Here is a 13,260-nt window from a genome sequence, read left to right on the forward strand (position 1 = left end):
TTTCCGTCCATTCAAACCTCGTTTCCTTCTTAAGCAGCTTCGTCAGCGGAGTGGCTATCGCTGAGAATCCTTCCACAAATCGCCGATAATATCCCGCCAGTCCTAAGAAACTCCGAACCTCAGTAACTGTCGTCGGTCTCGGCCAATCCATTACTGCTTCAATCTTTGCCGGATCCACGGAGATTCCTTCTCCGGAAATTATATGCCCAAGAAATGCAACTCGATTCAGCCAAAATTCGCACTTGCTAAACTTAGCATACAATGCGTGCTCTCTTAGCGTCCGTAAAACTCTTTCCAGATGTACCTCATGTTCCTCGGAGCTCTTTGAATACACTAGAATATCATCGATGAAGACAATGACGAACTGGTCCAAGAACTCTTTGAATACCCGGTTCATTAAGTCCATGAATGCAGCAGGGGCATTCGTCAGTCCAAACGGCATCACCGTGAATTCATAGTGTCCGTACCTCGTCCTGAATGCCGTCTTTGGGATATCCTCCTTTTGGATCCTTAACTGATGATACCCTGTCCTTAGGTCGATCTTAGAAAATACCGAGGCTCCCGCAACCGGTCGAAGTGTCGTCTATCCTTGGGAGGATACTTATTCTTAATCGTCACTTGATTCTGACGGTAGTCGATACATAGCCTCAACGACCCATCCTTCTTTCCCGACGACAGGACCGGCGCTCCCCATGGAGACGCACTTGGTCGGATAAAACCTTTGTCTAGCAATTCTTGCATCTGAACCTTAAGTTCTTTCAATTCCGACAACGACATCCTATACGGCGGCTTCGAGATTGGCTCAGTCCCAGATGCCAACTCGATAACGAATTCCACTTCTCTTTCTGGTGGCAATCCCGGCAATTCCTGAGGAAAGACATCGGGAAAGTTGCACACCACTGCTATATCCTCTAGCCGCACTTCTCCTGCCGTAGAATCAACTACGCTTGCTAAATAACCTTGGCAGCCCTCATCCAACAATTTAGTTGCCTCAACCGAAGAAACCCAAGGGATCGAGGTTCCTCCTCGACTCCCTACGAACTCGAATCTAGGGTGTCCAGCCGGGCTAAACCGAATCACCTTACTACTGCAGTCCATTACGGCATTCTGCTTAACTAACCAGTCCATGCCCACAATTAAATCAAAATCATACATTGGCAAAACCGCTAGGTCTATCCTGCTTTCTACGCCACCAATCACTATCTCACAATCCGGACATCCTAACGATATGCATATCTTATCCATTAACGGCGTAGTCACACACAACTGCACTTCTAGCAAAACAGGGTTTAATCCAGCCAACTCAACAAACTGAGCAGATATAAACGAATGCGATGCTCCCGGATCAAATAATGCATACGCGACATGACCGCAAAGAGAAATCGTACCTGTGACCACGCCCGGCGCATTCTCAATTTCTCTTCGCGCCATGGCGTACACCCGTCCTTGTGCCGGCGGCCTGTTCACATTAGCCGGCAATAGATTCTCAGCCTGATTCCCAATTCGGGGTTGATGTTGCATCGTGGGCCGCGGCGCCGCCGGGGACAACTCCCGATTTGATGGTTCATACTCCCGCATTTGAAGCAAGCCCCAAACCCGTTCTCGCTGGGATTCGGCTTTCCAATGTTCTTCCTGATCGGTGGGACGAACCTCCTGTTTCCCGCCATTGGTTTCTTCCCAAAACGGCGGTTGTCCTTAGTCGGGGCGAACCGCGATCCAGATGCGGCCGCTCTATCTACTTGCTCTCGCTCAATAGCCTGAGCTCTCTCATATAAGTCCTCATAAGTCTTTAAATTCACAGGTATCAGCTGGCCGCGAATGTCGGCTTTCAGCCTATCCCGAAACCTTCGCGCCTTATCCTCAGGGTGTTCCACCATCCTTGGCGCGAACCTCGACAGTCTCGCAAATTCCGCCTCGTACTGATCCACGGTCAACAATCCTTGGCGGAGCCTCATGAATTCTGCCAATTTCCTTTCCCTGGCGCTCTCAGAAAAGAATTTTCCCAGGAAAGTCTCAGAAAATACGGTCCAAGTCGGGGCGGTCCCTTCGGGAAATACCCTTCCTTTGGTGGCCTTCCACCAATCATCGGCGTTGTCCTGCAGTTGATATACCGCCAATGTCACCTTTTCGGCCTCGGTACACCCTAGCACTTCGAAAGCCTTCTCCAACCCTTCGACCCAACGGGGTGCGGCCTCGGGATCACCCTTACCATTGAACTTCGGCGGCTTTAATTTCAAGAACTGCTCTACTAACTTGGACATCGGCCTGCCCACATTCACTGGCGCTGGAATTGGATCCTCCTGATTCCCCTGATTCCCATCATCACCATCGTTTCCATCATTCCCATTGGCCCCATTGGCCCCATTGGCAGCAGCAGCCATGGCGGCCTCAACAGCAGCAGCTATAGTGGCATCTCTCTCTTGGGCTAGTCTACCTCCCAGAATTCCGGCTTCCTCGAGAGCTCTTAAAATTCCATCTACCCTCGGATCCTCGGCAGCCCTTACTTGCGGTTCTACAGGGTCCTGCTCACGACCTCGGCCTCTGCCTCTACCACGGCCTCGGCCTCTACCACGGCCTCTTCCTTGGCTACTCATCTTTCCAACTCGCACGCTCACCTTCCTGCTATAATTCCATTCAGGAATTAGAGACCTAAACCAAGCTAAACCGGTCTAAGGTCCTAGGCAGGTATATACAGCAGCAATTAAGCAACCAGCATGCGGTCTTACACCAACAGCACAACATCTCAACCAAGGAGATTCGCGTACTTACCTCGGGTCCTGCCGCACCTGCACTTTACGGTCAACTAAAACAAGCACTCAATCAAACACAAGCAGTCAGGAGGTACACATAGCACACGAGGTCACCTTACTGGCTACCCAAGGTCACCGCTCCTTATCACTCCAGGCTTCGACCTAATTGGATCGAGCTGACCTTGCTCTGATACCAAATCAAACGGGGATGTCACGCCCCGCACTCCTCGGCGCGCCACATCCCTCGCAAAGGTCGATTCGTGTGCGACGTCCCAGGACGCGTCGCCGACCCAACACCCAACACAGAGATTTAAAGCACATGCGGAAGTAATTAAAACCACCCGTACATTAAAATACACCTGACCAAGGATAGCCATACAACAACCAGCACGGATAAATATACACGTGTTTTGACATCGGGAGACATATATAATATTCATATACAGCCCACACTCAAAAATCAAAAGCGGGTACGTGGCTCGGCGATCAAACACTATATCTAGCCGGGGCTCCTCCCAAAACGTTTCAATACGCCCGCCATCCTCAAGGGTTCGAAAAGTGGGTTTCAACAACAAGTGAGAATAAATCTCGCGAGTAATTCCCTAAACCTAAATTAGGCTAAAGTGCACCTCCCGACGAGTACTAAATCAACACACCAAGCAAATGATAATTGACTTAGGCCCTCGGGCCCAAATCCAACACTCACCTTGCCCTGCAGGTTAGGCACTTACAGATCAAGCATAAAACATAGGACCCAGTCGCAGCACATGTACACATCATTTGGTCACAACGCATGTCATGCTTATGCTCGTGCTCATACGCGTGCTCACGCCTCATCAATGCATTTTCGCACGCTTGCACTCTAGCATACTTGCCATTTATCAATTTCTCCTCCGACCCGCGTTAAACGCATCAGGTCCGACCCGCGTAAAACGCATCAGGTCTATCACTATCCAACACTTCCTGGCCCGCGTAAACGCATCAGGCCCAGTGTCTCTAGCCCGCGTAAACGCATCAGGCGCAACACCGATCTCCATATACGGACCGAACCCGCGTAAACGCATCAGGTTGGCCGTCTTCCGGCAATCCGGGCATCGTCCCGCGTTAAACGCCTCAGGACGGGTTCACTACCCCGCGTAAAACGCATCAGGGTTTATTGTGATCACACATTCACAAGCACCAATTTTTCATCTGAACCCCGCGTTAAACGCATCAGGGCATTTTAGGTGATCACAATGCACATGTCACTCGAGCACACTTGTAAATGCACATGCCGTGCCAATGCTCGTGATGCAAACTCATGGCCATAAACTTCACACTCGGGCATTCACTTGCACCGCACCACTTACTCAAATCATGATGCAATCATGCGCATTTGCACCACGCATATTCAATTTCATAAATCAACATGCCCAATCAACATATTAGCATGACCATGAAAGCAATTCAAAGCACTCTTGCACGGCACATAATTCACACAATTGAGTCAACATCAATTCACGCACTCGAGGCCCGGTAAGAGACTCCATTCTTAGTCACACTAGGCACGTGACACGGCACCACAAAATTGATCACAACCCAGTACAAATCAGCCACTTAGCCCGCCAACCTAAACATTCCCGATAATCACACAATTAACCTCCAAATTGATCGCTCATAGACCAATCCAAACCCGGTATGGACAGCCACCGAACAAATCGTCCTAGGCCAACAAATGTTCTCGAAACACTCCATTTGACTCCCCAAAATATCACTCAAATCAGCCACCATGAAGACCAAATGAGGCGCGCACTAAAATCCACATTTTAAACCCGAAACTTCCCAAACTTGGGCTAATCCGACCCAAATCTGTCCGGCCAATACTCGGCGCTTCTCAGGCTACTAAACCTCCATTCATTCATCACACTAACCCCATAGAACAGCCACCAAAACAGCCGCCATAACAGGCACCGTTTAGATCACAAGTTTCTCCCGCCAAATTCACAATTTGTACCCGAACCAAGGCGTCGACGCTCAGCCACTATCCAGCACACCACAAACCACTAAACCTCGATTAGAACATCATGCTAACCCACCGAATGCGCCACAACATCAGCCCTTAACAGCCTCCACAAACTAACCCCCAAATTGATCGCGCCTTGTCCGATTCAAACCCGATATGGACAACCACCAACAGGTCGCTCTAGGCCACTAATTATCCTCAAAACGCTCCATTTAACTCCCCAAAATAACATCCAAATCCGTCACCACGTGGACCAAACTAGGCGCGCTCTATAATCCCCAATTGAACCCGAATTAATCCGAACTCGGGCCGATTCAATCCAAATCTGTCCAGCCCATATATCGCGCCTCTCGGGTTACTAATTCTCCATTAGTTCATCATACTAATCCACCAAATCGACCACAATCACAACCCCTAATCACCTCCACAATTTAACCCCTAAATCACCCTAATTAAACCCTAAATCCCGTCTAGAAATGTAAATTAGCCTAATTAGGGTTTAGGGTCAAACTCACCGGGTGTCCTAAGCTTGAAACGGCCAAACACGCGATGAAAAGGGGCTGGGCAGCGGCGGTCCCTTGCCGGAACAGTAACGGCGGCGGCGGCTCCGGCGAACGACGCGAACAAAGGCGACGAACTAGACGATTCCGCGGCTTAGGGAGGGGAAGGGACACGGCCAGAGAGTGTGGGACGGCTGGGCGAGGCTGGGTGCGACGGTGGTGGCGGCGGAACAGCTCCGGCGGCGGCGGAGCTCCTCCGGCGAGCGGCGGCGAGGGCGTCCAGAACAGGGGAGGCGTCAGGGAGGAAGAAGAACAGGAGAGGGGAGAGATGGCTATGGGTGGAAGGACTGCCGGCTGAGGAGAGAGGGACGGCGGCCCACGGCGACCTCGCGGCGTCGACGAGGCGGCGCGGCGAGCTGCTGTTCGCGCGCCTCGCGGGCAGGTCGGCGACGGCGCGACGGCTGGCGGGAGGGCGGCGACGAGCTGGTCCGGTGAGTTAGGGGCGAACGGCGACGGGCAGCAAGGAAAAGAAATAGAAGCAGCAGCGTCGGGCAAAGCTGAGCAGGAACGAAGCAGAACCAGAACCAGGCGAGTTCGGGGAAGGAAGAAGGAAGAAGAAGAAGAGAAAGGAAAAGAAAGAAAGAAAAGAAAAGAAGAGAGAGAGAGAGCAGGTGGGAGTTGGTGAGCTGAGGGGACGTTGGCAGACGTGCGCGGAGGAGAGAGAGAAGGAGAGAGAGAGAGAGAGAGAGGGAGAGAGAGAGAATAAAAGGAAATATTTGAACATTCAAATATTAATCGCGATCCGATGGCCCAATTTAAAAACCGAAAGTGGTCTACGGGTCCAAAATAAGCCTCGCACATAAAAAGGGACAAAGGCCAAATTAATTAGACCAAATCATAACGAGGGAGGTCTACTAGTCCAAATTCGCACGTGGTCAAAAACTCCCATTTTTCCATCATTCCTGACAATCTCAACGTTGGCTACCATAATATTGACACCGTCCAATTTATTTTGTCCCGAAACTCCCGGAAATCGACTGCCAAGTTCGGGATCCAAATAACGGCCAAATTTGATCGAGTGCGATTCTAGCGAAATCTCTAATTTAAAATGATAACCGGGAGTGATCAGTTCCCGGGCGAGATTTTACTATAAGCACACTGACAAATTACGCGTTTTATAAATCCCAAAAATGGGCCGAAATTCGGGACGTCACATGCGTCCCCCAAAGAGTAAGGCGAAGTGCATGAAGAGAACATGCAGTCTTTCACATAAAGAGTCGTGTAGTGATTTACTCCGATGAAATCCAACTTCACCTCGAGGAGTTTCTTCCGCTCCTCCGCCGAAAACGTTGGCAATCTCGATCCTAAGACTTGACGCATCTCGGGCGGGTAATCTCCATATACTAAAGGGTCTACAAACCTGTAATCAATAGAGAAATTTATGAGCAATTTTCGGCAGAAACGAAGATGGAGAGGGGAAAGTTCTTGATAAAAGTGGCATATGGATTTCTTTTTGTGGCCATAGAACATGGATTTGTGTAAGAGAGAAATTATGTACCATGCAAAATAGAAAGCTAAAGAACGCCAGACAGCGAGACGATCGGCTGGAGTGTCGTCGTATGGCTCGAACCATGTAGCCGAAATCACTATCCCAATCATTCCTCCTTGCTTTTCCTGATTATGAACATTTTTTGGTTTAGAACCAATAATTACATAGTTTATCTTTGAGTTCGTCGCGGAAAACAAAAGGACTTTGTACGTACAAGAAGAGTGTCAATAGTAGGATTTGTAATGACGCCATGACAATATGAATTGAGCCTCTAGGCCCGGATATATGAGAATTTCAAGTGATGAAACTTTAATTGTGTTCATTCTCATGAATTTTGAAGTATTTAAGAGATAAATTAATGATTTCACTTTCATAGCTAATAGAGGCAATTGGTTCGTTTCTGTTCTTTCTTGTTCATTTATGCTAACTCTCTTGAACACAAGACGGTGATAGTAAAATTGGTGATAGATAGCCAGTTAATGCACACAAAAAAAAAAAAATTCAATTCGTAGCTCTTTAATTTACCTGGTAATACTTCCGGTAAATTTCAGCGGCCGTGGCATGGGACAACACCAGATTGTGGGTCGCAATGTAGGGTTCGAGAGCGGAGTCGCCGTGGGAGCAATTGCCAAACGGGTAGGAGCACCGGCCGGGCGGGTAAGTTCCCGAGACGTAACCTTCATAGATGAACACGTTAGGCTCGTTGAATGTGGTCCAATATGTCACTCTATCTCCGAAAGCTTCGAAACAGACTCGTGCAAAGTAGCCAAAGTCCAGCCTACAACAATTTCGAAACACATGATGTGAAATCACGGAAATTGATTGGATCGTCATATGGATGGAGATTAGAAAGGATGGTAGCGACGATTTCGCTTACTGTATTTCGGAACTCAACCACGAACCATACCGGTCTTCTAGCAATTGTGGAATGTCGTAATGGTTCAACGTCACAAACGGCTTTATACCTTGTCCGAAAGAACAGATTACAAATACATAGAATGGGTGATTCATCTTTTTCCGAGGCAATGTTTATGCACGAATGGTAAAAATTCACTCCAAGAGGGTACTGAAAAATGCAACTTTTGAATTGAAGAATGATAAGACTGAGAGGGAATGCAAAAATTACAATGTTGGTGTCAAATAGATTGGTGCATTTTGCTTGTACCTCTGACCAGAAGGACATCAATGATACTGTTGTAGAACTCAATGCCTTCTGAATTGACCTCCCCAAATCTTCCTTCTGGAGTTGAAAGTGAAACAGAACATGAGCAACCATATGGTGTTGAACTGACAACAACTGATCAAGTATATATATTGTACAAAGCCCAAAAGAAATCATCTTAAAATGAAAATAAAATGACATACTAGGAAGAACTCTAGACCAAGCTATGGAGAATCTGTATGCATCCACCCCGAGATCATGCATCAACTCTATATCTTCCTGTTGCACGTTAACATATCCAGGAGATTGTAATTTACAATAAGAATCAGGCTAAATTAGTGTTAAGTCTGGATTATCAACAACTCGTCTTGTGACATCTTGGGCTGTTGATGAGGCTTTAATGAGAGGATAGAGAAAGTCTAAGTACCAAAAAGAGATTATAGTGATCGTCCGCCACATCAGCGTTGCTTCCATCTTCTATTTGGCCTGATCATCAAAAGGCAAGTTCGTCATACATCGATATTTTATGGGAAAATTATCCAATCAAATTATAAACATATTGTACGGATGTCAATTCAGTCATAAACTTTTCAATTCAGTCATAAACCTTCATATGAAATTCCAATGTAATTCTTCTAGCCAATTTTCGCCGGAGATGGTCAGTGATGACTAAACCGTCACACTAGCGGTTTCTGGTGAAAATTGACTGGAAGACTATATTGGAATCTCGCGCAAAGGTTTAAGACTAAATTGATAAAATTGAAAAGTCTAGAACTGAATTGGTATCCATACTAATAGGTTTAGGTCCGATTGGGTAATTTTCATAATATTTAATCATATATGTAAAAGATATTGTTAGAATATAGTCATGTCAATAATAAGAGTTCGTCGCATTGTCTTTGTTAAAAAAGAAGATCGGTTTAGTAAACCAACTTCGATACCCCGATATTGTACATGATGCAATCTTTCCTGACGTATGGAATAAACTAATTTTCTTAGCTGGCCACCGACGATCTCTTGTATCAAACTATTGGTCAATCAATGATTGCTCAATGACATTTATAAAAAGAGGACTTTAGCAACAACCATAAATAAATAAATAAATAAACAGAATAAATAAATAATGCAAAATTTCATTACAAATACAATATTCCTAATTTTTACGACAGTTTCTGACTCGCACCGGTAGCAAGTCATTGTCATGCTATAAATAAAGGAGCTCGAAAAATATATAATATCTTCTAAATTGCGTTTTTCTATAATTTATTTGTTAAGGTAAATTGGTCTTGTTTTTATTCATAGCCTATACAAATTTATTAAAGTTAATACCATGAAAAATACTAAATTGGTACAATTATGACAAATTTACCGAAAACTAACTTTTTGACTACAAAAAGCCACAAACTGGTGCACCTGTAACAATTTTACCCTCTGTTAGTTTCCATTAAATCTTACTATCGAATTTCTGAGTTGGATGACACGTGGTAGTTGACAGGTGTACCGGTTTGGGGTTTTACCCTTCGTCTGTCACATGTGTACCATTTTGTGATTTTCTTGATATTAATCCAATTTAATAAAGGGTAAATTTGCCACAAATGTACTAGTTTGGAGTTTTTGGTGGTCAAAAAATTAGTTTAGGGTAAATCTATCACAGATGTACCAGTTTGGGGTTTTTAATGGTCAAAAAATAAATTTAAGGTAATTTGTCATAGATGTATCAGTTTGGGGTTTTTCGTGGTAGTAACCCAATTTATTAAAAGAAAACTACATATCAAAATATTAAGCTTATTTGGATATTTCTTTTTGCTAGATCTCTAGTTTCTTCTATAACAATATAATAGGATGAAATTAACCATTGTAGAAAGTGAATTGTCAGTTAAACATACACACGGTGTTCGATTAAATTACTAGCTAGGCTAGGACTTCAGTTTTATCACGTCGGAGAAGCTTATCAATGGGACATCTCTGTTTTTTATTTTTTATTTATTGAAGCACATATGATCGAAAATAGTCAGTTGCATTCATTTTTTTTTTCTGGGTACGATTCAAAAACAAAAACTTGATATAATATTTTCCAAATATATGTAAGGTTCATATCATTCAGTAGCATGGAAGATAAAGCCCATCGCTTTTTCAAAACTGAATATAAAGCAATTTTCGGCTTTTTTGGCTTTGACCGGCCAGAATATTCCGCTTTTCAATTGATTTTTATTGAAAAGAAATAAATTAATTTTATCTGAATTCATTTTCTTGTGTTGGTTTCATTAGAGCCTTGACCCTATATTCCTACTTATTTTCGTAGAAAATAAATAAATACAGAAGAAACAGAAAATTGAAAGAGAACCTGGTATATGTGAGAAGACATCCCAATTGCTGAGGCTTTTGTTACCTTGCCGGTAGGCCCCTTCAATCTAGGCAGAACATAGAAATTGAAACTTATTTGGCACAAACTCATCGAGGTACCACGCAATGAAAAAACATGCCAGAAAGTTGGGAACATGAAATAATGGAGATAGTTGGTAGATAGGGAGATTGAATCTCTCACCTCAGATCAAGGGGAAGGTTGCAATTAAGAAGGGTTCACGTACAACTAGAGGTCTCCTCTCCCTTATTTATATCACTAGTTTTATCTATATAAGAGACCATTATTGTTGCGAAAGTGAAGTATACCACATGATTCACGCATTTCCCATCTGCAATTATGTTATGTCCCCTACAACCAGGCACATGTCATGTACTTACCCAATTACAAGCATCCTATGATGGGAAAGGATATAATAAAAGCAACCTTCATAGATAATTTATATATATTTGTAGGCATAGAAACAAGTGATTGAACTTAGTCAATAAAAAAAAGGCAAAAAAAAAGCACAAAAAAAAAGGCCAAAGTTGGAGCATAATTCGATTAATTGCAAGTTTATCAATTAAGGAACATATGCAGACACATCTCCAAATGGTTCGAGAATAGAAGAGATACGAGCGTTTGGAGGCAGAGGCGAAAGAATGCTCAGATCGCAAATTAAGGTCAGCCATCATGAAGCGGATTATGGTACGCAGCGACATGCAATAACTTACTCCAAACCATCTTACTAATAATCAAAAAAGATTTTCTTGTCCTGTTTCTCCCCTAATTGGTCAACCATGTATGAGAATCGACTCACTTGAATGTGGACTAATTGACAACCAAAGAAAGGCCAATAAAAAAACAGAATAAACGTATTGGAAATTTTAAAACTTGTCACGAAAATGTAATTTAGTCATAAAACTTTTAAAAAGTACAATTAAATCTTAAAACTTGTCACGAAAATACAATTAAGTCCTAAACTTTCGAAAAGTGCAATCAAGTCCTAAAACTGATCAAATTAATCCAATCAAGTCCTTTCGTTGATTGCACTTTTTACAAATTTTAGGACTCAATTCCACTTTGTGACAAGTTTTAGGAATCAATTGTACTTTCGTGATAAGTTTTAGGACTTCTAATGCATTTATTCCTAAAAAAAAATGTATTACAATACAAGCAAGGTACCCACCTTGAAACTTGGAACTTACCTCGTCAAGGTCGATTTCCCATTTGTAGAATTGGGAATTGACCCTGGAACTAGACCCAACTCGACCGATCCGCTTCTAAGGTCAGTCTAGGATCGGCCGGGTGTTTCTTTTGGGTTTCTTCTATTTGTAAGTTGGTTTAGTTTATTAATAAGGTGGAGGATTTTGTTACAGAAATTAGGGGGACTGTTTGGTGATTTGACCACTTTCTTGCAAGCACATTGCCATCTTTTACCACTTGATGACAGTCTTCATGACACATTAAGCTCAAGAATGGCATGTAAGTTTGCAAATACCCTTCAGCGGTGATGTATGCTTGATCCCATGCACTGTTTTAACTTATAAGAAAGCACATGAATTTCTACGTGAAGCATCTGGTAGGAAACATCATGTAAACTATCGGTAATGGAAACTCATGTTCATTATTCATTCAAAAGAACTATTTTCAAATTTTGCAGTTGTTACCTATCCTGAATGTATGACAATATCTAAAAGAAAGCACACACAATAATAAGCAGAGAACCGGGTTTGGTTCCTCAAGGCCGGTTTGGTCCCGTTCCGCACAAGAAACCAGGAACCGGACTGATTAGTGATGGTTCCAAACTTTTAGAACCAGATTAGTCCCGTGGAAACCACCCAAAATTGACCCGTTCGGTTCGGTTCAAACTGGGACCGATGCTCACCCCTGTAAGGGCTCATCATCCCTTCCCATGAGCAAGCAAGCAATGCTTCTAAAACCTAAGTCAAATGCTTTAACTTGCATGACCATCTAGAGAGAGAGAGAGAGAGAGAGAGAGAGAGAGAGAGAGAGAGAGAGAGAGAGAGAGAGAGAGAGAGAGAGAGAGAACCTGGAAAGAGGAGGTGGCAGTGCCAAACAAGAAGGAGGGAGGGAATTGGCCTCTGTGGACGGTGGTTCTTGAGCTTGTGAGTGGCAAGAAGAGACCATGCATCAATAGAAGACGAAGAGGAAGAAGAAAAACAGAACAAGCTCGTGATCTCATCCTTTTCTGTTCCTTTTCTTTTTCTTGGGTTTTGTGGATTAGAATAAGAGGGGCGTGGTGGGGTTTATATAGGCGACGATTCTTGGAAATAACTGTCAACGTCCCAAAATAGAAAACATTTAATTTTTTTTTGGGTCAAGAGTAACATTTTATTAAACAGGCATGAATTTAATACCAGAATCAATACACTTGAGGTATGCATGCAACAACTTTGTCCTAATGTAAAACAACTAAGGGGGTCCAATTATTGGGCACATGCTATGAATTCAATAAAGACAAAACTACATTAATCATGTTAAAGTACACACGAGATTTATAATGGCCTGATATGCAGTTTCCTATTTCCCCACTAAATAACTTGATGTTTTATTTGACTTTTTAACGTATTTTTTTTTTCTAAACTCATTTTGATTTTCACCCTAATAAATTTGGTGGGCCAAAAAAAGAAAAGAAAGCGCTCATAGACATGATAGCTATTTTGTAGGTAGAAAAGACTAGCAGCGTTTTGAAAGCGAAGTGCAGTACATGATTCACACATTTTCCCATGACCCATCTACAATTCATGATGTGTCCCATAAACCGAGACATATTTCATGTACTTACACAATTGCAAGCGTCCTATAATGGGACGTGATAAATAAAATCAACCGTCTTAGATATTATGTACCTACCATACTAATAATTGCCTAAACTTTATTTTTTTACCAACCGCCCCATGGTGAAATTTTAAGTACTCGGATGATAATTTAA

The 13,260-nt window shown here is 43.4% G+C and overlaps 1 protein-coding gene across 1 annotated transcript; it reads right to left on the minus strand.

Annotated features, from left to right (window-relative positions):
- Positions 1–4,708: 4,708 nt before the first annotated feature.
- LOC115681108 (beta-glucosidase 18-like) lies at positions 4,709–12,580 on the minus strand. Its single transcript, XM_056302365.1, has 10 exons — positions 12,358–12,580; positions 10,308–10,374; positions 8,391–8,449; positions 8,167–8,242; positions 7,967–8,041; positions 7,679–7,766; positions 7,327–7,579; positions 6,811–6,926; positions 6,467–6,672; positions 4,709–4,770 (listed from the first exon to the last, which is right to left on the minus strand). The coding sequence occupies exons 1-10, from the start codon at positions 12,508–12,510 to the stop codon at positions 4,709–4,711; spliced, it is 1,155 nt and encodes a 384-aa protein (XP_056158340.1). The 5' UTR covers positions 12,511–12,580.
- Positions 12,581–13,260: the final 680 nt, after the last annotated feature.

The sequence above is a fragment of the Syzygium oleosum genome, unplaced genomic scaffold (assembly GCF_021117445.2).
Source record: "Syzygium oleosum isolate NSW1041296 unplaced genomic scaffold, Sole_v2.1 Sole_v2.01, whole genome shotgun sequence".
In the NCBI taxonomy this organism is placed as follows: Eukaryota; Viridiplantae; Streptophyta; class Magnoliopsida; order Myrtales; family Myrtaceae; genus Syzygium; species Syzygium oleosum.